The 26,209-nt window shown below is 39.3% G+C and overlaps 2 protein-coding genes across 2 annotated transcripts in view; one reads left to right on the top strand and one right to left on the bottom strand.

Moving 5' to 3' along the window:
- The window catches only part of LOC148726614 (NACHT, LRR and PYD domains-containing protein 3-like), a 35,051-nt gene extending 16,127 nt beyond the window's left edge, over window positions 1–18,924 (top strand). Inside the window, exons 2-4 of the mRNA XM_088728394.1 lie at window positions 12,374–12,667; window positions 14,505–14,798; window positions 17,627–18,924. Coding sequence (XP_088584520.1) covers window positions 12,508–12,667; window positions 14,505–14,798; window positions 17,627–18,729 — 1,557 coding nt within the window. The 5' untranslated portion in view covers window positions 12,374–12,507 and the 3' untranslated portion in view covers window positions 18,730–18,924. The remainder of the gene's footprint in view (window positions 1–12,373; window positions 12,668–14,504; window positions 14,799–17,626) is intronic.
- Window positions 18,925–22,263: 3,339 nt separating this feature from the next.
- On the bottom strand, window positions 22,264–23,073 carry LOC111331446 (uncharacterized). The gene has a single exon (XM_022936562.2). The coding sequence runs from the start codon at window positions 23,071–23,073 to the stop codon at window positions 22,264–22,266; it is 810 nt and encodes a 269-aa protein (XP_022792297.2).
- Between the last annotated feature and the right edge of the window lie 3,136 nt (window positions 23,074–26,209).

Below are 26,209 nucleotides of genomic sequence, written 5' to 3'. Positions count from 1 at the left end.
CTTGAGAAGGAGCCCGGCACCCGATATTGTGCCAAGCAGGATCGGATTCATGGTCACCCCACCGGCTATCCCACCGATAACGATAAGCATACTACTCCCCAGTTTACAGAGTAGGCTCTTTCGTTTGAAAATTGTGAAGATCTTTCGCGAGCACCACCACTTTTTGTGGTAGTGCTTGTATAGAGCCTTGAGTTCATCGATCTTCTCTTCTCCGATCGAGTAGTCGATGTGATTAAAGTTGAAAATGGCAGCGTCAGACATTTTATTATGAGCGACTCATAATAAAATTAGCTTTTTTTTTGCAAGGCAAGACCTAAGAGGGCTTGCCCTCTTGGATTAATGCAGATCGATGATCTGCATTAATCCTGCTTCACAATCATCAGATAACTGTTACTAGTCCCATCGAGTAGTACATTGTTGTTATCTGTTGCCATGCTCACTGAAGTGTTTGCTTGAAAATATAGTAGTACAGAATTAGCGTACGTCCTCCACAGATTATTTGTCTTGGGTAGTGCTAGATAAATATAGCCGTTTGCCGTGGTCATGAACGGATTGCTCAAGGTAAATCTGAGGTTGGATAGTAGTGAAGACTTGATACCATCAGTAAATGTGACCATATACATTCCAGCGTTTTTGATGACGAGTTTTTTGGTGTCTGAACTGCTTACCGTGAAATCATCGTTAGCGCTCTGCGTAAAAACTCACCTGCGATTTATTGTTATGAGCGCAGTTTCCTCGATACCAGATCTTTCTCAACGCTGTGTTTATATCATCGACATACTTTTTCGTGACAGCTGAAGAGGCGACAGTCGGTTCAAATTCGAGAGTAAGTTTAGAATTAATATGCACTCCACCGCTTGCAAAGCTGTACCAACTTGTCCACACCTCTTTCGGCAAGCTGTTGTGATAGCCCTTTGATCCATAAACTATCACCCAGATGGGGAGAGTTTGGTCGTATGACTGGCCAGACTTGTTCTTGATCACAACGTCATACATAACGTAGTTTGGCGTCGCATTTGACCACTTAGTCATGTGAATGAGGGAGATGATGTGATTTTCAAATTGATTGCTGCGCTGAGTGGAGATTGTTTCAACACTGCTGGTTGCCGTTAGAGTCACACTCTTTGGATCGACTTTACTCGATTGCCAACACACCTCACAGACGACGGTATATTCACCTCTGTCCGCCTGATACATATTCACGCCAAAACGAGATGAATAATAACCCTTGCTAGTGTCCAGGCTTAAATCAAACGGTTTGGTTCGGGGGTTGGTGGGATACAGCACAACCTGGTCTGTGATATTTTTGCCGGTGATGTCGTCCTCGTCAGAGAACTGGCCGTTGCTGCTCATGATGTATGAGAGGTCGTTACTCAGCTGAGGACCCGCTATGTTATGCGCTAATCGGTCTTCAACAAATTTCCTGTTGACTAACACGAAGTGTTCGTCAGCTGCGGCGGTATGTGTAGAAGTAACTTTGTTTGAACCCATCACAAGATCACCCGTCATAGTATCGCCTGATTTGTCGACCTTCGTTGCTGCTAAATTCGTAGCAGTTGTTGTGCAATGGTCTACATACTTTTTGCTTACAGCTTCATCGTTATCTGAGAAGGTATCGGCCAGGTTCGCGATTTTCCGTTTTCGTGCATCGAGAATCTGTTTGTCGTTTAAGTTGCGAAAGCTCGGTATTCTCTTTTTCGTATTATCAACATAAGTCTGGTTCACATTGCTGAGTGTTGTCATATCGAGATATGCCTGCAGGTGTCTCTTGATCGAACCGGCCTCGTAGCGTGAGACGAGCGTGTTTGAATTCTCGTATGTTGCTTGTTGTTGTGTCGTCATGCCTAGATAGTTCTCCCTCTTGGTGTTGATCACATCTTTACCATTCATATCAAGGTTAGCTGTCATCTTTTGTGTACCATCCAAGAGCATAACAGCTGATGTATCCGCTTTGCCGCTCAACCCGTTCAAAACAGTCGATGAGTCTGCCTTCTTCCCCAATTCGGTGTTGAGTTTATTTTCATTTATTGCGGCAGTGCCGTTGAGTGGTTGATTGCTTAGCCCCGTAACCTGCCGGTCTGCTCCATGTGTGCTTGTGAAAGTTATAGCCTTCTTCAAATCTGAAAGATCGATGTTAGCAGACCCTGCTGAACCGGCAGGGCCGGTAGGTCCTTGTGGTCCTCTTGGTCCTTGCGAACCTTGTGGACCCGTATCCCCCTTTGGCCCTTGCGGACCTGTATCCCCCTTTGAACCGGCAGGACCTTGAGGACCTCTTGGTCCTTGTGAACCGGTAGACCCTTGAGGTCCTCTTGGTCCTTCAGATCCTTGAGACCCTTGCGAGCCTTTGTCGCCTTTGTCACCTTTGTCGCCTTTGTCACCTTTGTCGCCTTTCACACTTTGAGGACCTTGCAGTCCTCTTGCACCCAATGGTCCTCTCGAACCGGTATCCCCCTTTGACCCTTGTGGCCCCTGCGAGCCGGTGTCACCCTTTGAACCGGTGGGACCTTGTGGGCCTGTGTCTCCCTTTACCCCTCTCGGTCCTTGTGCACCGATAGGTCCGGTGTCTCCTTTTGGACCTTGCGGACCTTGGGGTCCTGTAGGGCCAGAGTCGCCTTTGGGTCCTGGTGGACCTTCAGGCCCTTCCTTCGACGCTCCATCCGCTCTAGGATCGACTTCGTGAAAACCGTCACTGAACCCAATCTTGCCTGTTTTTGTAATCTCTTCAGATAATTTGAAGAGATTTTTTTATGTAAGCTGAAGACCTTCACCTGAAGTAATTCATGATGAAGCGTTCGTTTGACAAGGTGTCGCTGTGTGATAGAGGTTTTACTACATCGTTGAAGACAGAGTACAGGCTCTGCTTTGCTTTGTATCTTTTCAGCCTTCGACTCACCTCATTCAAAAACCACAGGCAATAATACCCGCACAACACACTCAACATAGCTTGATATTGTACGTTGTTGTATGCATAGTTTACACCGAAGCTGTCGGAAAGCGTTACAACCTCCTCCGGTGGATGTAAACCGAAAGAGTCGAAAAATAAGATGAGGCCGGAACCGAAAAACATTGCTACCCAGTGTGACCCACTTTCATGTGACTCGTTAAGGTTAATCACATAACACCGCTTTGGTTTACAATCTTTTATGTGATCTCTCGAGATCACACCACCAAAGTTCGGGATCTCGAGATAATTTACCCACTCATCGATATCGAGGTTTGTTATCGGAAGGTTTTTGAAGGGTGGCTTCAGAGGATGTCTCCTACGATCGGAATGTTTTTGAAGGGTGAGTTTTTTCCCAATAGGATTCCTTCGCCTTTTTGTTTTTTTCGGCCTCGCCCTAGGGTTGTCACAGGTCCATCAAACTGTGTTGGAAAGTAGATCGGCGGTTGTGGGCCTCCTTCCCAATAAGGTCTGTTTTGCAAAGCACCGCCGTTTTTACCTCTGGTGCCTCCAGTGCTCGGCGCACGTCTGTTTTGCAATCCCCTCCCGCTTCGCTTCACACCACTTCCGGTTAGCGCTTTGAGAACTAGCGGTATTCCGATGCTGGCGAGAAGTGTGCCGAGAAAACCGCCTGATTGCTTCTTGGTCAGCTTTATTTTCAAATCAGCACGAGATTTAAGTGCTGCGAGGATGTCTTTCTGCTGCTTATCTGTGAGAAGCTCTTCGTAATTGATGAGATGTTGAATGTTCGGGTTTTTCACGAGAAAGCCGCCATGGCTTACACCTTGCCCCGCGCCTAGGACTTTGTCTGTGACAAAATTACCTACACTTGTGAGCGCTCCCGTTGCAAGTCCGGGTAGAGCCTTCGTAGCGAATTTCGTTACAGTTGGCAATACTTTAGGTAGCACTTTCGAGCCGAGCGCTGAAAGTGACGTGAAGAGATTTCCTCCTTGCTGTGCAACCTTTCTGATTTGCGTCTTGCTGATCTTGAGGTCTACCCCCTTGCCATTGCTCGCAGCTTTTTGAATTCGATTTATTTGAGTCTTTGTCAGCATCATTTCGTCAGGTCCACTCAGTTCATTGTGTGAGAGGCGAAGAGTGATAGCCGATTGTGAAGTGTAAGCTTTAGCAAGCTTTTTTCTCTGACCCTCTGAAAGGGCAACTCCGTAAGGATAGTACGTCGTCATAGCTTTTATAATATGCTCCATATTATAAATTCAGAAAAAAGATCACACCAAAGATCTGTGATCTGATCTAAGTCTTGATAACTGCCTTTCCAGACATATTATCAATACTGACCTCTTCCTCGTTCAAAACAAGGGCATAGATGTAGTAGTCAGCGTTAGTAGTATTGTTGAGACTATACTCGAATTCCAAGCCGGTAGTTCTTGTTAGTAGCTCAGGTGTCTGCTTCGTGAGATCGAAGTACAGAATTCCGTACAGATCCTGAAACTGTTTCAGATCGATAGCGGGGCCAAAGAGTTGTGAGCTGGTTGCGAACTTTGAGTATCCTTGCAGGGCTAGCCAAGCGCGTGTGATCTCACTGTTTGGGTCTAGTTGTTGATCTGGATAACACTCCCCATTCTGAACTCTGAGTTGGGCTTTCGTCAGGTACCGAGCATTCGCGATGTTATAGGTGTTGAAGATTAGGGGATTCTGCTCCTGGATGAAAACTTGTTTGCGTTCACGATCCACACAAACACATGCCTTGGTCGTCTCACCGCATTCGTAATTCTAAAGGTGCCGTTTGCTTGTCGAAGCGGATCAGAGACAATGACCTCTTCACGCATATAGTTCCACGAGTGGGGTTTTAGGTAGTCTTCCATGTACTTTCTTAGACCTTGAGCGTTGAATTTGATGATAGGCACCCATAATTTGAACTTAGTTATGATGTAACGCCCCGCAGCTGCCGCGTTTGATCGGAACAAGACGTTATCATCGCTTTCAAGCCTGACCTCGATTGAAACCCGCCCGTTGGGGGCTAATTGTTCCTCCATCGAGTCAAAAAACTCGAACCTGTTCAATGGCAAGTGGATATTATTCTCAGCACCTGCGGAGAGAAGAGTCTTTCGTTTGGCAAAACCTTCGTTGTAATTCGCGTTGTCAGTTGGCGCAATGTTTTGCGCGTTTCCGTCAAGTGCGAGTGTTGTATACTTCTGGATGGTAGCGCCGGTGGCCGTATCCTTGTAGAAGAACTGTCGGGGGCCTACCTTCTTCGCATGCTCATCAGACATCTCTGTTAGATTTTTCACATTTACCGCGTGGTTGGCTGCGGGGAGATCGAGGACCCGGGTACCATCAAACGAGATTTTGAGGTCTTCGATTAGACTAAAACCACCATTGATAATAGCAGCAGCATCTGCGGCATCGTAGTTTGTATTGTCCATCTTCGTGATCTTGAGATCTATTTCGAAGAAAGCGTTATACCAGTCAGGGACAGATTCAGAGGCTGAAGAGGTGTCTACAGTGAATTTGAAACCACTTTTGACTTGATTGGCATTATTGGCAGGTGCCGCTTGCAACGGTGTGTCGAGATCGTATGAGTAATACTCATACGCCTTGGCGTATTTTGAGGTTCTCATCTGAGACATGTTACTGTTGTTTGTTGTTGTTTGATCTTGTTGAGGGTCAAGACTTTTTTTATTACAAAAAAAGTTCATCAAAGTCGCTAAACACCCCTGTGGGTTCTTTTTTAGTTTTACGCTTAGAATCTGACGCTTGGGTTCTCCACGATTTATCTTGTTGGAGCAGCTTTACAAGCTTATCATCTTTGTTTTTCTTTGCCGCGTCGTTTTGCGTGACTTGCGGAAGGTGACTAGCGTCACCTTGCGGCGTGACTTGCGGAAGGTGACTAGCGTCACCTTGCGGTCGTTTTGAGAATTTATCATAGATCGTTTCACCAACTAATTGACCCATCTTATCACCGACTTGCTCAGCACCCTTCTCAATCGCTTTCGTCGCCGCTTTCGTTGCAAGCTCTTTCGCAGCTTTACCTGTAACCTTGGCAGCTACTTTTGAGGCTACATTTTTGACAACGTCGAAAATTCCTTCACCTTCTTGAGGTGAAGCATCACACACTTCGTGAGTGTCGTCAATATTTTGTAGTATGAGTTTGCCATCGGCACCTCGTCTCATATGTTTTCGAACCATAGCTTTTATTTTCAAGGGTTGTATGAAATAAATTACTATTTTTTTATGTTCAAAAACGCTTACTTTAGCAAAAGTGTTAGCGATACGGCTGTGCCGTTAAGATCGAGTGCTCTCCCAAGAGAGTCGGTTATGTAGATTCGCAAATCTCTGATAGCACCCGTGTTTATTTTGCTATATTTCTTTTGCCTCGGTTCGAGATGAAAGGGGTATGAGAGGGGTAGATTATCTACGCTAAATCGATAGAGAACATCCGATTGTTTTCCACCGACAACCGATTCTGAGAGAATATTTGTTCTGATGTAAATATCATCTACCGAGCGAGTGATATCCGGTAGCTTGTCACCATAACTAGTCGCTGTAACGATTTTCTTTGTGAAACCGATGAGGTCATCAAAGTCACCGGTTTGTAGATCGACTTGATAACCATCTTCGAGGCCGATCAGGCATTTGAAGAGGGCTGGCACGAATTTCAGCTCGATACCGGTCTTGCTATGCTTCGAAGATTCGAGTTCTCGCTGAATATAAGCGTTTAATTGTGAATACGAGAAATTCCCATTAGGGAATTCGATTTCATGCCACGTGTTGCCGGAATCGTGACTATATTTCAGTTTGTTGTTATTGTAGGTGTTGCTGACGTTGTACCATGAGTATGACATGGCAATTTCGTCAAGAGCAACATAGTATGTAGTGTTTGGGTCTAACTTCATCACAGGGTTGAAGGTAGTAGTAAAATCGTGGCTTACTCCACTCGAACAACTCAGAGAGCTGATATTGATAGGAGTCGGAGGTTTATGATATGACACAAGAAGTGATGACAATCCCAACAATTCCTTGTTCAGTGCGATTAATTCTGTAAGCTCACCCATTACTTTCAGTTTAGATATCTTTGATAGTATGCATTATATTGTTCTTTCGAAATTTGGTTTTTCTTCAGGATGTAATCGAGAATCTCTATTATTTGGTTACGAATTTCTATAGATCTGTTACCCGCTTCTCTAGCGGCTGTCAACATCTTTAATTTTTCTTTCAGTTCTTTGAAATCGGTAAATATAAGCCCTCCAGTCATTTTTGCCTTTCCAGACGATTTGTGCATTGGAAGGCCGGCGAGTTTTGAGAGATGTTTGAACATTTCCATTGATTTTTGTGAGTAGGACGTTTTGGGATTGTGTTTCTTTCTTAGAAGATCTATTAGAAATTTGTCACCCCGCCTTTCATAAACAACAGAACCGGTTGGATCGGCCGCTTCAGCCACGAATTCGTTATATAGACGAGGTAGGTTGAAGCGGATGTTACCGAATTGTCCGTTGTCATCAACTTTGTAGGCATTTCGTTTTTTCTGTGTATAGTTACGCTTGCGACCCTTGAGACCTTGACCTTGCGTGACAAGTATTTTGTCACCACCCGCGAGTAAATTAATTCGCTCTGCATATTTTTTCAGCGTGTTGACTTGTCGCACAATATCTTCGATTTCGTCTCTGTTTTTCTCTTTAGCCTTCGAGTAGCCAGCCTTGGCGTGGTTTGCTCGGCTGATTTTATTAAACACATCTAACAGGAGCCCATCGTGATCAAATTCCTCCTCAAGTATTTGTTTGAATGCAACTTTAGGCGTTGGGTAGCCGATTTCTTGAATATATTCAAGTTCGTCTTGGCTAAAATCTTTATCCGGATCGATACCTTTTGTTTTCGGTTTAGGTGGTGCTTCAAGAGCTGACGGAGAATCTGGTGGGCTTTCAAATGTGTCTAGCTCTTTGAGAAAAGATAGATCGCGTGTGAATGCCTGTTGATTCTCATCTAATTTTTGGATGATTTGGTTTTGTCGCTCGTCTATTGTTTGTTTGACCTTAGACACCTCGTCTGTGATGGGTTTGAATTCTTTCTCGCGTTGGATAGCAATACCTTGCTGTACATCTTTGTAGTCTTGTACAGTCTGAAAGATTTTGTTACGCATTCGATCGTTTTCGAGTTTGAGAGCCATATCTTTCGAAAAGCTGGCAATATCCATGTTTTGTTAGTGATCAAGATAATTTTTTTAAAGAGAAACGTAATCACCACGAAGTGGTCACATTACATGCGTCACGCATGCGTAACGCGCTACGCACTACGTAAGCTCCCACGTGGACGAGATTTCGCAACTCGATTGATATAAAAAGACACCGCAATCTACATAAGAAGTGGTGATGCCTGTGTGTTGTGCAGCGTGGATAGAAGGCAGGGAGGCTTTCCGTGCTGTGCTTCATGCTACGTATCACCCCTCATGGATGGGTGAAAATCCTCCCTGCCGCTCATCCATGGGGTTAATGTAGTGGCATATCGCTGCATTATTAGTAGATATTATTAACCTTTATTATTAACCTAAACCTTTGATGGTGTTGCTTTGTTCCGGTTCGTGCCGGCTCATAGACAGGCCTAAGACAAGGTTAAAATTGTGTCTTAAGATGGTGTTACATTAGGTGAAACATTCTGCCTCGGGCCAGTCTCACGTTTGAGGATAGAAGCACCGAAGTGTGATAACCTAGGACCTAGGACGCTAACCTAGTAAAAATAAAGAGTTCAAACGATGGGCGCTCAGAGTTAAGCCTAGGACGCTAACCTAGTAAAAATAAAGAGTTCAAACGATGGGCCTTCGAAAGTGCCAAAAATATAGTGAATTCACGATTATTTATCGTGAAAGCGCGAATCGGCATCGCCGAAAGTGCTAAAATATAGTGAATTCACGATAATTTAACGTGAATACCACAAACATCGTTAAAGAAACCCCCGAAAGTGCCAAAATATAGTGAATTCACGATAATTTAACGTAAAAGCTTAAAACAGACCACAAAAGTGCCAAATTAACGTATATTCATGAGAATTTGACGTAAATTCAGGAAATATGGTTCAGAACCCGCCTAGTGCCAACTACTAACAGTTTGACAAAGAAGATATTCTTGCCAGATTTAAAAGTGCAGAGAGCACTACAACTTCTGTAGCCGTTTTGGTTTTTTTATCTTCCAGCACAACAAACATCTTACGAGAATATATTCTTCCAATTTACTTTGTAGGATTATGATACTGTATGTTAGGTTTTATAACGTATTTTTGGGTTCAACATCACAACGGCAGAGCCTTTTGGAAGGCGAATCCAGTGGTTCGTTGAACTCCACAATCTGCATTTACTGCAACAAAAACTTTAAATTTTTTGACTGTGTATCGCTTGTAAATTTGTTCGAGATTGTGAAGGTGAAAATAATCCAATGCACTTTTAAAATAAGGAAAAATATCTTGACGTTTCGAGGCTTCAGTCGCTTTATCATCCGCAGATGATAGCATTTAATTTACTAGTCTGTATTTTTATAGAAAGGGACAATTTAAAAAAGCATATACAATTTTATTATATAGGTTTCGTGGCCTTTTTTTGTGTGAATTAAACCAGCCGAACTTGTTATTAAACCATGAAAAGTTGCCCTGTATTCTGCAGGCTATTATTTTTTCTTAAGTCGAAACGTGACCTTGTGATAAGTATGTTTTGTCAGCTGTTTTAAAACATCCTCTGCTCTATTCAAGGGGGTGGGGGAGGGGGAGGGAGGCCTCTGTCACTAAGGAATTTGAATTCATTACACACATCGCTGAATGTAGCAACGCTCCGCCTTGAAACGGTTTTTAACCAGATTTTTCACCTCGACTGTACTCCAAAACCAGATGAGAACGGAACCAATTGTCACAGCATCTGTTTCAACATCTGTCGTTTGATGATGTAAATATTTCACTTAGAGCCTGGGACTATTCAGGCAAATAGGTTAACTTAACCAGGGCAATAGTAAGACTAATGTGTTGACAATTTTGTTGCCAATTGCAGATTTAGACTTTCCCATGAAGTAAGGTAAACTTCAAAACTTCAAAAATGGTTTTAAAGTATTCATATTCAAAAATCTTGTCTTAACTCCACCTCGGCGGCCTTCTTGATCTCCAAAGTAGCGGCTAAATTGGAACGCTGTTCTAATTACAAATTGGTGTTTTGGGGTTAAGCGCATCCATTGCCTAAAGGTCCCGGATTGGTCATGAATCAGGAAAAGAAATCTGCTTAAGCATAAATGGGGATCAATTTGTTATCTTATAGACACGATAGACATTTTACAAGCTCTCAGCTCCATGCTAGCTAATCTCCTTGGACTGAAACTGATAGAAAGTATTTCAACTGGATTTCCTGGTGTTCACATTTTAATAAGATATTTTCCTTTCCCTATTCTTTGGCCATTTTTAACTCCAGGAGTAACACTGCTTTTTAGATGACAAAGAATTGAGGACATTTGTGGCATCAGGTTTAATACTCATGTTGCAGCTCTCATAAGAAGAGTGTTAAAAATAATTTGAGTTTGTGCATTCTGATTCACAAACTGCATCCATATTTGCATCATTTTATACTCTCAAATTTCAATACCAATCATTATTATTATAGTTCTTTTCTTACTTTGAAATTACAAGTTGAGTTTGGATGAAACTAGAAACTGCAAAAAATCACATTGTGAGCCTTAAATTATCATTTGATATTCTAGCATATTTACTGCAACATTTTTTCAACTTTGTATCATACTGTACAGTCATAGGTTGCAAGTGAATTCATACCAAATGTTTCTTGAACTTCTGTATTACCTCCAAGTCACATATAAAGTTGATCTTCCCTAAAGTTCCGCACCCCAATAGTTAGTGTGCCATTGACACTTCATATTTATCTAAGTGGCCCTTATTTTTAAGCGCTCTTAAAAAAACGTTGTAATTTACCCTCCCGTTGTAATGTAGGATCGTTATCATTAACCTTAAACTTAGAAGTGTCACTGATAATGGAAAAATTACCCTCTTCGTAGGCTTTCCTGTCATGACAACTAAGCCATTTCCTTTGTCAGGCCTCAGTATTACAATGTCCTTGTTCGTCCTCAAATCCTTTAGTATCCTACATTTCTTTAAGTCCGCTGCAGAAGGTTGGTGTGAAGAAACGTACGAATGGGCAAGATGAGAAAGGTCTGCGACCCTTTAGCTTCCTGTCGAGTAGATTTCTGACCATGGTGCGATTAATCAGCTCAAAAGAAGAGAAGACATCCGTTTTGCTAATGTTGGGAGGACAGATAGAATGTGAAGGACCATATTTAAGTATTTCTAATTGTTCGGACGTGAGATTGTGCGACGAAAGGTTGGTGACTGTCTCCGTTGAAGCAAACGGTAGAACCACGTTTGGCGTTAAACTTTTAAGTTTCTTCTCGTGAGTAGCGATAACACTTTTTACAGCCTTCTTGACATTATATTTAATAGTTCCATGGAGGATGTATCCATCGATGTTGCTGACAATGCCATTGATATGCACCGCTAATCTGTCTCTTACTATGGTTAACTTACAGAATTCCTTTTTTCGTTGGGCGATAGCACTTCTTAATAGGCGTTTTCGAATAGCATGTACATCATGTCTACTTGTGTTAGGCAGTTGAAAACAGATGAACTTCGGAAACACCTCAAAGGATAAACAGTTTTTAAGAAAATTCAAATCCAACTCAGCTTTGCTTACTTTGATAGAAGTCTTCTCAAACTTCCGAAGGTCAGAGATGCTGACTTTCGTATCATATTTTTTTGCTATGTCGTGTATAATGTTACCAAAAGGACGTAAAGACAGCAGAGTGACAATAACTCTCAAAAAAGAAACAACAACTTTGAGTTTAAATTTACAAGACATGTTTCGATATTCTCATGTATATAAGCGTATATGGGCTCAAGAAGCGCGTCACGTGACCAACGTGACTTGCACGTCACATCAAGCAAAACTTTACCACTCGAATTCCCTTATATCATACCTAAACTTCGAAACAGGTATCCTTCATATTCAATACACATATAATTTTCTCCTGAAGCCAAAAACATTTCAGTACCAATCATTATACTTGTTGTCTTACTTTAAAATAACATGTTGAGTTTAGATATAACCTAGTGAACTTTATGTCATGATTTAATATTTTGGGATAGATGTTTATTGAGTAAATTTTTTCCAACTTTGTACCTTTTCAGTGAATTTGCAAGGGGGGTAAGAATTACTTCTCCGTTTTTGCTGCCCCACCCCCCTCTCTCCTCTACTTAAAAGAAAATCAGGAAGTTGCCAAATCTCAGAGAAGTAATTGAAAAAACTAAAAAACCCACTTGTTTATTTAAGGGGGATGTGTTGCTAGGGAATTTAAATTCACTACACACAGCGATGAATGTAGTTACAGTAAGTTTTTCACTTTCATCAGAGACAAAACTCAAAAGAATTATTATTTTGAGCAGGTTTACCTGAGAAACCCGCCATCACAAATGTAGAAAGTGAAGTTGACAAAGATTTCACCGTGACCTGGTCAGAAGTAGAGGCTAATAGCAGTAATTTCAGCATTAAACACCGTCTGGAATGGACAAATCAACCCATGACACAATCCACAGAACTGGTTCAACGGGAAAACATTGTGGAAACTCACTACGAGATAACTGGTCTCGAGTATGACGCAGAGTACGAAGTGAAGCTGTTTGCTGTCAACAAACAAGGAGACAGTAAGCCAGACGTTAGAACATTTAAGACAAAGAGTGGTATGTACTGTACCTTAACTTTGAGTAGAATAGTTGCAAATGAAATAAACAAATAAATAAATAGTTGGGTCCTAAATCCAGGAGTAACGCTGCTTTTCGTAAAACAAAGAATTGAGAAACTTTGTGACAATAGGTTTAATACTCATACCGCAGCACTTGTAAAAGAAAAGACAATGATTTCTCAAACTTTTTCGAACACGCTGAGGCCCATATTGTGAACTTGAAGTCATATCAATACCAATCATTATTATTATAGTTCTTTTCTTACTTTGAAATTACAAGTTGAGTTTGGATGAAACTAGAAACTGCAAAAAATCACATTGAGCCTTAAATTATCATTTGATATTCTAGCATATTTACTGCAACATTTTTTCAACTTTGTATCATACTGTACAGTCATAGGTTGCAAGTGAATTCATACCAAATGTTTCTTGAACTTCTGTATTACCTCCAAGTCACATATAAAGTTGATCTTCCCTAAAGTTCCGCACCCCAATAGTTAGTGTGCCATTGACACTTCTTATTTCCTCCATGGCAACCCATTCAAGGATCTCCATTCACATCACATCAGAGGTAGTTTTCCCTGCATAGTTAATCCTTAGCGACCTTGAATACTATGATGTCCATACTCATCACGCTATAAATAGTGTCACTTTAACATATCCTTTACTCTGCCTAAAATTTAAGTAGAATAGTTGGAAATGAAATGAATATTGTTGGGTCCTGAATCCAGGTGTAACACTGCTTTTAGTGAAACAAAGAATTGAGAAACTTTGTGACAACAGGATTAATACTCATACTTCAGCTCTCCTATAAGATAAGAGAATGATTTGCCCAGCATCTCTTTAACTATCACTAATTTTGATTTGGTGGTAAATCACACTTGTTAGACTTGTGATTAATTTTTTATGCTAGGACAAGTAGTTCATGAACCTTGTTTTAATGTATCTCATTATGTCAATTTTTTTAATTTTTTTTTTAATTTGGTGTTGATTGCCTGCCAACCATTTGGAAATGTATGCCTCTGAAGGTACACAATTCAATGATCATGGTACAGAATTGAAAATCTTTTGTCTATGGATTTTGATTTGCAAACTGCGCCAAATGTGCTTTATTCCACTCTTACATTTCAGTTCCAATTATTATACTTGCTGTCTTACTTTGAAATAACAAGTTGAGTTTGGATTTAACTTAAAACTGCTGAGGCCCATATTGTGAATTTTAAATCATGATTTAATATTTTGGCATGTATGTTTACTGAGTACATTTATTCCAACTTTGTACATTTTCAGTGAATTTGCAAGGGGGGTTAAACAAAGTTCTCAATTTTTTAAACCCCACCCCCTCTCTCTCCCCTACTTAAAAGAAAAATCAGCAGGTGGCAGAGTGTCACCAAAGTAGTTAAAAAAGCAAAAAAATCTGCTAGTAAAGTTAAGGAGGGAGGGCTGTGTTGCTAGGGAATTCAAATTCATTACACAGGTCAAAGAATCTACTAATATAGTCAGTATTTCACTTTTATCACAGACAAAATTTAAAAGAATCATTGTTTTGAATACTTTTGCACTCTTTTCAGGGAATTTACTGGGGGAAGGGGTTAAATTACTTCTCGATTCTTTCAACCCCTCCACCCCTTTCCCCACTGATAGGAAAATCAGCAGGTGGCAAAGTGTGTGACAAGTATTAAAAAAAAAAAAAATCCACTAGTTTATTTAAGGGGGTGGCTATGTTGCTAATGTTGCTGAAATTCAAATTCATTACGCACGCCAATGAATCAAGTCATAGTAAGTATTTCACTTTCAGCAGAAGCAAAATTTAAAAGAATCATTCTTTTGAACAGGTCTACCTGAGAAACCAATCATCACAAATGCAGAAGGTGAAGTTGACTTAGATTTCACTGTGACCTGGTCAGAAATAGAGGTCAACGGCAGTAATTGCAGCATTAAATACCGTCTGGAATGGACGAAACAACCCATGACACAATTCACAGAACTGGTTCAAAGGGGAAACATTGTGGAAACTCACTACGAGATAACTGGTCTCGAGTATGACGCAGAGTACGAAGTGAAGCTGTTTGCTGTCAACAAACAAGGAGACAGTGAGCCAGACGTCAGAACATTTAAGACAAAGAGTGGTATGTACTGCACCTTCACTTTGGGTAGAATAGTTGCAAAATTAATGAAATGAATAAATAAATAAATAAATAGTTGGGTCCTAAATCCAGGAGTAACACTGCTTTTCGTAAAACAAAGAATTGAGAAACTTTGTGACAATAGGTTTAATACTCATACCGCAGCACTTGTAAAAGAAAAGACAATGATTTCCCAAACTTTTTCGAACACGCTGAGGCCCAAATTGTGAACTTGAAGTCATGATTTAATATTCTGGCATATATGTTTACTGTAAACATTTTTTCAACTATGTACCTTCTCATTGTAGGCCAAATCTATACCAAACGTTTTCTGAACTTATAGGCTACCTGCAAGTCACATTAGTTGATCTCCCCTAAAAATTCTACAACCCTGTCGTTAGTTGCACATGCATAGTTCCTTCTTTGCCAACTATGCCTATGATATCCATTTTTAGCACTCCTTCAACGTTCCTTTAGGTAATGTCTCCTGGCCAGTTCCTCCCGACCTGGAAATCCATACAAATTACTTCTCGCATTTTTCTACTCCACCTCCACTCTCCTCCTACTGGAAAAAAAGTAGCAGGTTGCAAGGTGTCAGAGAAGTAATTAAAAAAACTGAAACATCCTCTGGTTTATTCAAGGGGTGGGGGTGGGGGGAAGGCCTATGCCGCTAGGGAATTGGAATTCATTACGCACATCGATGAAAGTAGCAACGCTCCGCCTTGAAACGGTTTTTAACCAGATTTTTCACCACCACTGTCCTCCCAAACTAGATGAGAACGGAACCAATTGTCGCAACATCTGTTTCAACATCTATCATTTGATGATGTAAATATTTCTCTAAGAGCTTAGGACTATTCAGGCAAATAGGTTAACTTAACAGGGGCAAAAGAAAGACTAATATACGTATGATGCACGATCATATCATACGAATATTAGTATGATCGTATATATGATCATACGTATATTAGTATGATCGTATATATGAACTTCATATAAACATTGTATCCAAAAACTAATATGTCCACAATTTTATCGCAAATTGCAGATTTAGACTTTCCCATAAAATGAAGTAAACATTAAAAATTGAAAATGTTTTTAAAGTATTCGGATTCGAAAGTCCTCTCTTAGCTCCACCTCGGCGGCCTTCTTTATCTCCAAAGTAGCGGCTAAGTCGGAACGTTGTTCTAATTACAAATTGGTGTTTTTTAAAGGTTAAGCGCGTCCATTACCTAAAGGTCCCGGATTGGTCGCGAAATCTGCTGAAGTGGAAACCAGGTCTGAGATATCCTGCTCTTGAGGGATTCTCGCTGACTTATATTTAAACTAAAGGCAGTTCTTACTAGAGATTCAGAATTAGGAAAATCTGGTTTTTCAACATACACGGAAATATCTGTTTCTGAAATTAGTTACGAGGGGTCTTAAGTGTGATGGAGTTTGAGAAATGTAGATTTTTCCATCTTTCATGGTTGTAAGTGACTTAACAGTACCGGTCAAGCGTCCTTAATGATAAGTCACGCAACCCTTGTCACGCTATTCTGACAACACTCCACTCCCCTCTCAAGGATAATTTATTCATGAAATCCATTGTCGTTGTTACCAACCTTATCAAGCGAAAGAGGGAGGGAGAGATTTGTTACAATTATTACGAATTACAGCCTACCATTAATTTTCGTGCGGTTTTGTTGATAACCAAAGTTATCAGGCAATAACTCCCGTCTGCGTCGATATTTGTCCTCTGATTGTTTCCGTCAGAAAGAGACAAAGCTTCTGGAAAAAGAGCCTGCTCCAAAGTTTTCTCTTTTAATCTCTATTATTATTATTTTTTTTTTTGGCACGCAAGAAAAACAAACTCGTTTTGTTGAGTCCAGTGATACTGGTATTAAAAAGCTGGTCGCATATACTCGTCCGCCGTCAGATCAACTCTGACTTTTTAAAGAGCGGTTTTCGCGCGATATGAAAATTAAGAGTTACAAAGTAAATAAACCCTTTTCTGGTTTGCTGACTGATAATGTTCGGGGCTCGGAGACTGTCCTAATGATGTTACATTTTTCCTCGAGACTTCGCGTCTAGGCCTTTAAACATAGACTGAGGGAAAAGTTGCCAAATGAATGCTAATTGGCTGAGACAGAAGGTATCTTTAAATTAATTTTGGTAGTTGCCCCAGGCAAGTACCAAAATTTAGAAAACGTTAAAATAGGGTACTTCTTTGCCTAAAAACTCTGTAATTTCATTGATGGCAAACGTATTTCAACAGGTTGCTTTCATTTCTTTGACGTTGTTGTACAAAAATAAAACTAAGTGAAAACTGAAATGGCTTTCTACGAACGTGCGTAACAGCGTGCGTTATTGATCTTATTTCTGAAAGCACGCGTCAAATTGATCCTCAATTTTACTCGGCAAATATTCACTTTTTCAGACAGTCTCTCAGTAGTCGACATTGTCAGCTGATATACCAGCCGCCCGAAAGGGTTTGTTTACCCTATGATATACTTGACTTTTAAGAGAGGAATAACGCTTTAGCGAATTAACCTTTTCTATCCTTTCAAAAGGGATGGATTTGTCATCTGATAGACACAATAGACACTTTTCAAGCACTCAACTCTGTGCTAGTTAATCTCCCTGTGCTGAATTCAATAGAAAGTATTTAAAAGGCATTTTCCTCATGTTCACATTATTAATAAGATATTTTCCTTTCCCTTTTCTTTAGCCCTAAGTCCCTACAAAACAGCTTTAAAAGTTCAACCTTGTGGAGTAAGAATTAAAGTACTTAAACTGTTCTCCTCGCGCTCTTGTTATTTATTAAATCATTTCTCTCTTTTATCCTTCAGCCATAAGTGTCTACACTACAGCTTTAAAGACTTCCATTAGAGACCAAACGGAGTTCCAACCCAAACTGCTAGCCTCTCACACCATTTCCAACGCGAAAACAGATGATATATTCACTAATCTTCTCATACAACATGGAAGAAAAGGCCTCACCAGGATTGACCAGAGATATTCAAGAAGATCAGTGCTCGAATACTACGGAAAAGCCAGCGGTACTCCAGTAAAGCATTGCGATGAAATATTCCTGGGCATGAGTGAAGATCGGGAGAATCCTAATTCTATTCTTGTCGTTGGGAAAGCAGGGATTGGGAAATCTCTGTTTTGCCAAAAGTTAACTCGCGACTGGGCCAACAACAATTTATTTCAAGCAAGAGAAAACATTAAAATTCCACATTTCAAATTTGCTTATTTACTTACTTTCCGTCAATTGAATTTGCTTAAGAAAAAGCGTGTGACCCTAAGAGAAATCTTAAGCTTTTCTTCAATATTAGATGACGTTACATTTGAGTATATTGTAAACCATCCCGAAGAAGTTTTGATTATCCTTGACGGCTATGATGAGTATTCCCAGCAAGATTACATCACTGGAAACTCGGGGAAAGAATATCAGAATGACGCTAGATGTAAAATGCCGGTGGCCGCATTATGTTCAAAACTCATCAAGGGAGAGATACTGAAAGGTTCTATCGTTGTTGTAACCTCGCGGCCTGATGAATCGGATAAGCTGGGAGGAATCCGTTTTAGACGTTACGTAGAAATTGTGGGATTTTCTTCACAACAGGTTAAAGAATACATTCAAAAGTACTTCAAGGAAAACGAAAATATGAAGAGCGCTGTGCTTGAACATGTCATGAAGAATGAGAACCTAGTCAGTTTTGCTCATATTCCTATGCTCTGTTATCTGTTGTGCTTCGAGATGGAGTATACTCTAAACGAAACAAGAAATCCTCGTGACCTTCCTGTCTCAACAACCGACATTTACACAAAACTTATTGATATTTTTGATCTTAAGCACTGCTCTGAGTCAGAAAACAAACACAAAGAAATTCCTTTTTTTTTTTTTTTTTACACACTTTATTTTTCTTTTTCTTACAAAATAATTTAGATTATGTTGACCCGCAGATAGCAAATTTGCTATTCGAGGCGGGTCAATCATCAACAAACATTATTTACAATATATAAAGAAAATTAAAAACTAAATAATTAGATATTGTTAAATTATAAAAAGAAGCATAGCTGGCAAATACATCAATAGTTGTTCAATAAAGTATAGAAGCAAATACATTAGTACTGAAAGCAATCGGATCAATTTGTTTTAATTATGCAGTCCTTAAGTTTAGAGGAGATCTTTTCAACATCAAGATAAGAATCTTCATTATCTAGTATCTGAAATAAAGACGCTTTAATTTGTTTATTAAAGGAATGTTTTGATAAAGTTTTGAATTCTTTCGGTATCTTATTCCAAATTTTGACACCAACACGCGAGAAAGCTTTTTTTTGTAGGTTAAGTCTAGAGTACTTTGTACTAAAGAGCTGCGATTTGGATGATCGAGTATTGTAGGTATGAATATGAGATGTTTTAGTAAATAGTTTCAAAATATTAATGGGAGCCCTCTGGTTGTGCACGTCAAACATAAGTTTACTTACGGCTTCATAATATAGGAACGTAACAGGCAGAATTTTTGCTTTGGCAAATAAAGGGATGGCATGCTCTCTTCGATCGGTGAAATAGATTAAGCGCAAAACTCGCTTTTGAAGAACTAAAATCTTGTTTAAATAAGCATTTGACGCATTGCCCCAGGCAAGGAGTCCATAAGTTATATACGGTAGAATTAATGAATTGTAAATATTTACAAGGATAGTAGAGGGAACGAAGTACCTCAGCTTTGCAATCATCCCTATTGTTTTACTTATTTTTACGATAACAGAGTCAACATGGTTTTTCCATGACAAATTTTGATCAATTAAAACGCCTAGATATTTGATATAACTTTTTTGCTCTAAACTAACTCTTCGGTTTGTCTCACAATCTAAAATACCTATTTGTGGAGAAAAATGCATTTTTTTCTGATGAGGACGAAAAATTAAGAAATTTGATTTTTTTGTATTCAATGTCAACCTATTTGTAGTTAACCAGTCATGTACGTTATTCAACTCTACATTAACCGTTTGCTCGATCGCCTTAAGATTCTTATCAGCATAAAGTATATTAGTATCATCCGCAAAGAGATAAAATTTTAGTTTATCAGAACAAAGGTGAATGTCATTTATGTAAAGTAAAAATAGAAGAGGTCCAAGGACTGATCCCTGGGGGACACCACAGGGGGAGATAAGTTTTGTTGATAAATGCTCTCCAATCTGAATTGTTTGTGTTCTATTTTTTAAATATGATTGAAACCAGTCATTTATCAATCCACGGAAACCGTAAAAGTTCAATTTATCGAGTAATATTTCATGATTGACCGTATCAAATGCCTTTTTCAGGTCAATAAAGACACCGCATGAGAAGTACCGTTTATCCATATTACGTAGTATATCTTCGACAACATCAAGTACTGCATGCTCTGTGGAATGTGACTTGCGAAAGCCATACTGTGAGGAGTACAATAGGTTGTTTTTGTCAATAAATTCCTTCATCCGGAAGTACAAAAGTTTTTCAAAAATCCTATTAAAATTAGACAAAAGAGATATTGGTCGATAGTTTGAAGGGTCGGTCTCGTCGTCACTTTTATATATTGGCGTTATTTTAGAAATCTTAAGTTTTGAAGGATAGACACCAAGGATAACAGATAAATTGAAAATATAAGAAAGAACTGGAGATATGATATTGCAAGAAGATTTAAGCAGTTTTGTAGGGCAGGAGTATAAGCCACAGGATTTATTATTTGGTAGGGATAATATTTCCTGTTTAACTTCTTCTGGTGTAATGGGTTTGAAAAAGAAGGAAGAATCAGGTGATTTCAATTTACCAAGATAACTCATATAGTTATCTTTCTTTGGCAATTTACTTGCTAGTAAATTACCAACATTTGCAAAATGCTTATTTAGAATATTTGGTAATCTGGAAGGATTTTGTGTTATTTGATTGTTATTGCTTGGGTCTTTCAGCTTCGTTAACACTCTGCTTTTTGTCCTTTGGTTATTTATTAATTCATTTATTACTTTCCACGTCTTTTTCATATTATTTGTATTTTTCTCAAAGAAATCATAGTAATAACGTTTTTTACTCAAACGAATAAGGTTTGTAATTTTATTTCTATAATATTTATATTTACTATGTATGCCATTAACATATAGCTTGTTCTTTATTTTTATTGATGTCCTTATTCCTTTTGTTATCCACGGTTTTGCAAGTTGTTTAATTTTACGTTTGGATAAAATTTTAACAGGCGCATGGTTATTCACGACTGAATTTAATTTTCTGTAGAAAGATGAGAATAGTTCATCAATATTATTTGTTTTTGAGGCAATAATAGCATCCCAGTCGATCGCGGACAAATCATTTTTAAATTCCTCATAGGAGAATTGAGAGAAGTCGCGTTTTTTAATTGTTTTCTTGATAGGTTTGTCTCGCTTAGATTTCAAAATACAAAATTGAGAAAAATGATCAGAGACATCGGTAATAATGTTTCCACTAATTAGAACTTGATCAGGATTATTAACGAAAATATTATCAATAAGAGAGGCTGAGTTATTACGTACGCGTGTTGGTTTGTCAATAGTTGGAACAAGATAAAAACTTTGTAGGGCCAGTAGGAAATCCTGACTATATGAAGATGATTCCGTCTTTAAAACACATAGGTTAAAGTCACCCATTAAATAAAGTGTTTTCCCAGTGGAAGCCAGCTTTTCGATTGTATCATTAAAATATTCAATGAATTGATCTGGGGAGTTGTGTTGACGATAAATTATTCCACATATGACATTTTTTTTTTCTCATGGGAAATTTCTATCCACAATGCTTGAAACGCCTCGCAAGAGACCCTTTCAAGCACTGTGTAATTAAGGTCTTCATTGATAAAAAGCGCGACGCCTCCTGACGCCAATGGTGTGGCTACGTATTCAAAAGTGTAACCTGGAATTTCAAAGCTAATATTAACAGTCGTTTTAGTTATTTTCGTTTCTGTAAGTCTAATAATATCAAACTGAAAATCCATTTCTGATAAGTAGTTGGTTTGGAGTTTTTCGAGATTGTGATTTAAACTGATGATATTGTTATGAAAAATCGAAAAGCTCGTTTCCATCACGTCTCTTATTTGGGTATTTAGGTTTTTATTAAAATTATACGGAGAATAATAACGGCTGTAGATTTGTTGATTGAATAAGTTATTGTTGGTATTTAAACTGTCATCAAGATTTGAGTTTAGTCTGAAAAGATCAAGATCATGCAAACCATTTAGGTTTTCGAGTTGTCTCTTAGTTGGTAGCTGATTTTGGATCAGAGAGTTGTTAAATTGCCCGTGGTAGAGTTAAGTTGCCAGTGAAGTTATAATATGGAAGTTCTTTAAGAAAGAGTTTTCTATTTCGGTCCTGTTCTTTGTATCTTCTGGTTCGCTTTTGCATCTAAAGCGCGTTTGAAATCATATCATAGGTGAGATATTAAAAACTAGCAATAATATTGTCACTGCGTTACTTATCTCTATCCTTGGGTAAATGCGTTTAGGTCCTCCATATTTGCAAATTTGCGGATCGGTGAATTCTCTGATTTCCTGAGAAATACGGAACCATTTTTCGCCCAGCAGAATTTGAAGCTGTTGGCTTCTTTGAACTTCTTTGCCTCATACAGAAGGGTTTGTAGACGAGGTGTCAGATGATCGTAAATATTGAGGTGACTCACATCAATCTCTGAAGAAAATCCTAGTTGCTGTGCTGTTATGTTCCTTATTGTCTTCCTAGACGCCATGATTTTTTGCTTTACCATCCTTCTAACAAATTTACAAACTATTGCGTCTGGTCGATTCGAGGGATTCCTTGATGGAACTCGGTGGGCAATGTCAATGTCATTTATCGAAACATCTTTCACTCCCATCTGATGAAATAGTTGAAGACACAGGTTAGCTGTCTGCTCGGTCGTCTCTTTCGCTGCCAGCAACGGTAAACCGATAACTTTGATGTTAAATTGGTAGCTGTACATTTCGAAGCCATCAATTGACTGCGAGATTCTATCGCAAGTATCAGAAATTACATTTAGCCTTGAGCTTAAACGCTTCAGTTCTTTCGATGCGTACTTTTTAAACGCTTCAAAATCATCGCATTGAGCTGAAACAAACTCAACTGATCGTTCTTTGCCCACAGTGTCGCCGCCATGTTCGATGCCAGCATCATGATTGATTTCTTCACGTCGATGTCCAATTTCCTCAGTCAATTTATCCAGTTGCTTCTTGAGATCTTCAATTTCATTCCTTAACTGCTGATTTTCTTTTTTTAGTTGGTTTCCTTTACCAGCCATAATTAGGGAAACTTAATAGAATAAAATCACACAGAGCGAGAAATATGCGTCCGCTCAGCTCAGCGTCCGCTTCCACAATATTCAAGCCTCCTCCGGTCATCAAAACCACATTGGAGAAATTATCAAAACTTGCGGCAAAACTTCTGCTTGAAAGGAAGCCAACTTTTGATGAAAGCGAGATAGAAGGCGGTTTTGAGTTGGAAGAAGTCAACAAACTGAAAGGTAGCGGTCTTCTTTACTGTGGTCAGTCTTATAGGACTGGTTCGATCAGAACCACGAAACACTTTAGCTTCACACATCTCACTGTCCAAGAATTCTTAGCCGCCCATTGGTTTGTAAAGGAAAATTGTATTCCAGTCGAGAAATGCTCTGAAGTGGTTTTCCAATTCATGGCTGGCATTTTGTCAAGTGAGGGAAAAGAGGAACTGATGGAAAAGTTGTTGACCAGTAGTCAAGTTTCAGGGAATGATACTGGATTTCTCACAGCAAAGTGTCTGAGTGAGTATCAAGACAAAGAATTCGCTAGAACGTTTATCAGGAATCATCCGCAAGCGGTCAGTAGTTCAGACGGCATCATGATTTTTAATGGTTTATCAGATATAGAGAGCATTGCAGTATTATTTGTATTGGACATTATCAGTGAACTAAACAAAGAGAAAGCTGGAGAGGCACAACACAAATGTTCTGATAAGTTCGTCTCAGTTAAGAGGTTGGACCTTTTTGATTCCCACCTAACAATGTCTGGAATGCAACGAGTCTGTAATTCACTGATCAATGAACACTCTCTTGTGTCTGAATTGATTATAGGAGGATCATTGATGATAGGAGGATCACTCACTGATACCGGTGTTGCCAGTCTATGTGAAGCTTAACAGCATCCAAGCTGTAAGCTAACCTCTCTAGTTCTGGTGGATAATGAGATCACTGATACCGGTGTTGCCAGTCTATGTGAAGCGTTACAGAATCCAAGCTGTACGCTAACCAGGCTAGATATTCGAAGTAATTATAGTATCAGTTAGTTAAAAAAAAAATCTGTTCAAGCCATAGTGGAGAAATACAGACCAGGTTTTGAACTTACAATTTAGAAATATAGCTATTAAAAGCGCTTTCTGTAAAAGTGGGAAGCAGCGTCAAACTAATCTACATCATTAGCTTACAAGAGATCTCGCCAATTTATTTTAATGACCTTAATTTTAAGCTAAATCTTAAAAAAGGAACAGTTACGAAATGGTTGGAAACAAAATATTTTGAATCATTACTGATCATAGTAGAACTTTATGGTAAAAGGCTGTCGTGAAAGCAGCTTGAAGCCTAAAAACGTTAATAGTTTTTGTGGACTTGATAGTTTATTATTGTAGGTACTCAAAGTAACTTTTGTAGATCTTTTTTTCTGGGTCAACGAGAGTTACAAAGTACTTGAACTGTTATAGCTCAATGTGAGTGAAATAAAACGATTGTTGTAAATAGAATCGCATTGAATAAAGAATTTGTTGATAGGTTGCTCGCTGGGAATATATTGCTTCCTATACGTTTGGTTTGTGGGTTTAATTGCCTGAACCTTTTTACTCTCAAGATCTGATCGTAAATTCTCCCCTCTAATTGATACATATTTCCTAGTTAATTAGTTACGAGAATTTGGTGTTAGATTTGTAGTACTAAGTGTTAAATTCTCATTACCTGTTTGCCAGATAATATATGGATATCACAGGGAGAAGTTACATGTTAATCACTTCTGGCATTTTCTGAAAGAAGGCTTGTTTTGTTGCACTTACTCGATTTCGAACTCATTCTTGAGCCATTCTTGAGCCGTACTTGAACTGAGCCAATTATTGCAAAGATAGGTTGCGGGATTAAATTTTTTATTGCGTGAACCAAGCCAATTTATCGTACAGGTTTATGCCTTCAGTAGTTTTTCGTTTTTGCATGCACCGTTATATGAAGTAAAACCGAAGGAGAGTGCAGATCACGGTTAAGTTGTTGAAGTGAGCGCTAACAGGAAGTTTTAATTATTTAATACAAAACTCGCTCTCGAGGCCATGGTGACACAGACTTCAGATTCCACGTTGCCCTGTATATGCAACATAATAGATTGCAGATTACGTCAAAATGTGGAAAGGAAAAAAAGTTGGCACACTAGGCTCAGTCGAGTGTGTCACTAGCGGATGTGAGAACCGCGTTCCAAAGGCCTTTGCCCTTAGTTCCCACCTCAAGCTCCACCCCTCCACCTAATTAAGTTAGTGACGAGCTTTTGTTCGGCTTAGATAACAATCAAGTATGCGGCATGGTGCTGGTCGATTATCGAAAGGCTTTCGACATGGTGGACCATAAGCTATTGTTGCGCAAGTTGGAGCTGTACGGTATAGTCACCCGGGAGCTTGCCTGGTGTCACTCTTATTTGTCGGATCGGAAGCAAATTGTCCGTGTAAATTGGAGTGGGTCAAGCGAAGCTTTGATGTTGCATGGAGTCCCTCAGGGCATTATTTTAGATCCTTTATTTTTCATTTTGTTTATTAACGATTTGCCCTTGTATAAAAGTGCGCAGTTGGACCTTTACGCAGACGATATGGCTGTCAACGCTTTTGCGGATGTGAAAAACTTAGCCAACTTAAGTTCCTCACTAAATAAGTCTGTCTCTGAAATTCAATTTTGGGCTTCAGCAAATAAGCTCCCCTTAAATGAAGACAAGACTAAAGTACTCACGATCACTGGGAAAAGATGTGTGGCTGACATAAATGGAAGTGACTTAGTTGTTACTGTAAACGGAAAACAGCTCAATAATGTGGATTATGCTACCTTATTAGGAGTAGAAATTGACAGCAAATTGTCATTTAATGAACATATTGAGAAAGTATGTAAGAAGATGGCCTCTAGAATCGCAATACTACGTAACATTCGAGCCTGTTTACCTCTTAAACAGCGACTTCAGTTTTACAATCGCATTATTCGCCCTGTTATGTCTTACGCCAACGTGGTTTAGGCAAATTGCGACAAAGAGTCGGTTTATTGGGTCTTAAGATTGCAAAAACGTGCGGCACGAGTTATTTCTTATGCCGATCGCACGACACCATCAGTTGCTTTGTTTAACAAGCTAGGTTGGATTCCGTTTTATGAGCAACATAAGATAGATAAATGCATA

This window comes from Stylophora pistillata, chromosome 7 (assembly GCF_964205215.1).
Source record: "Stylophora pistillata chromosome 7, jaStyPist1.2, whole genome shotgun sequence".
NCBI lineage: Eukaryota > Metazoa > Cnidaria > Anthozoa > Scleractinia > Pocilloporidae > Stylophora > Stylophora pistillata.
The sequence above is the reverse complement of the archived record's forward strand: the minus strand, read 5'-3'. Positions and strand labels throughout refer to the sequence as shown.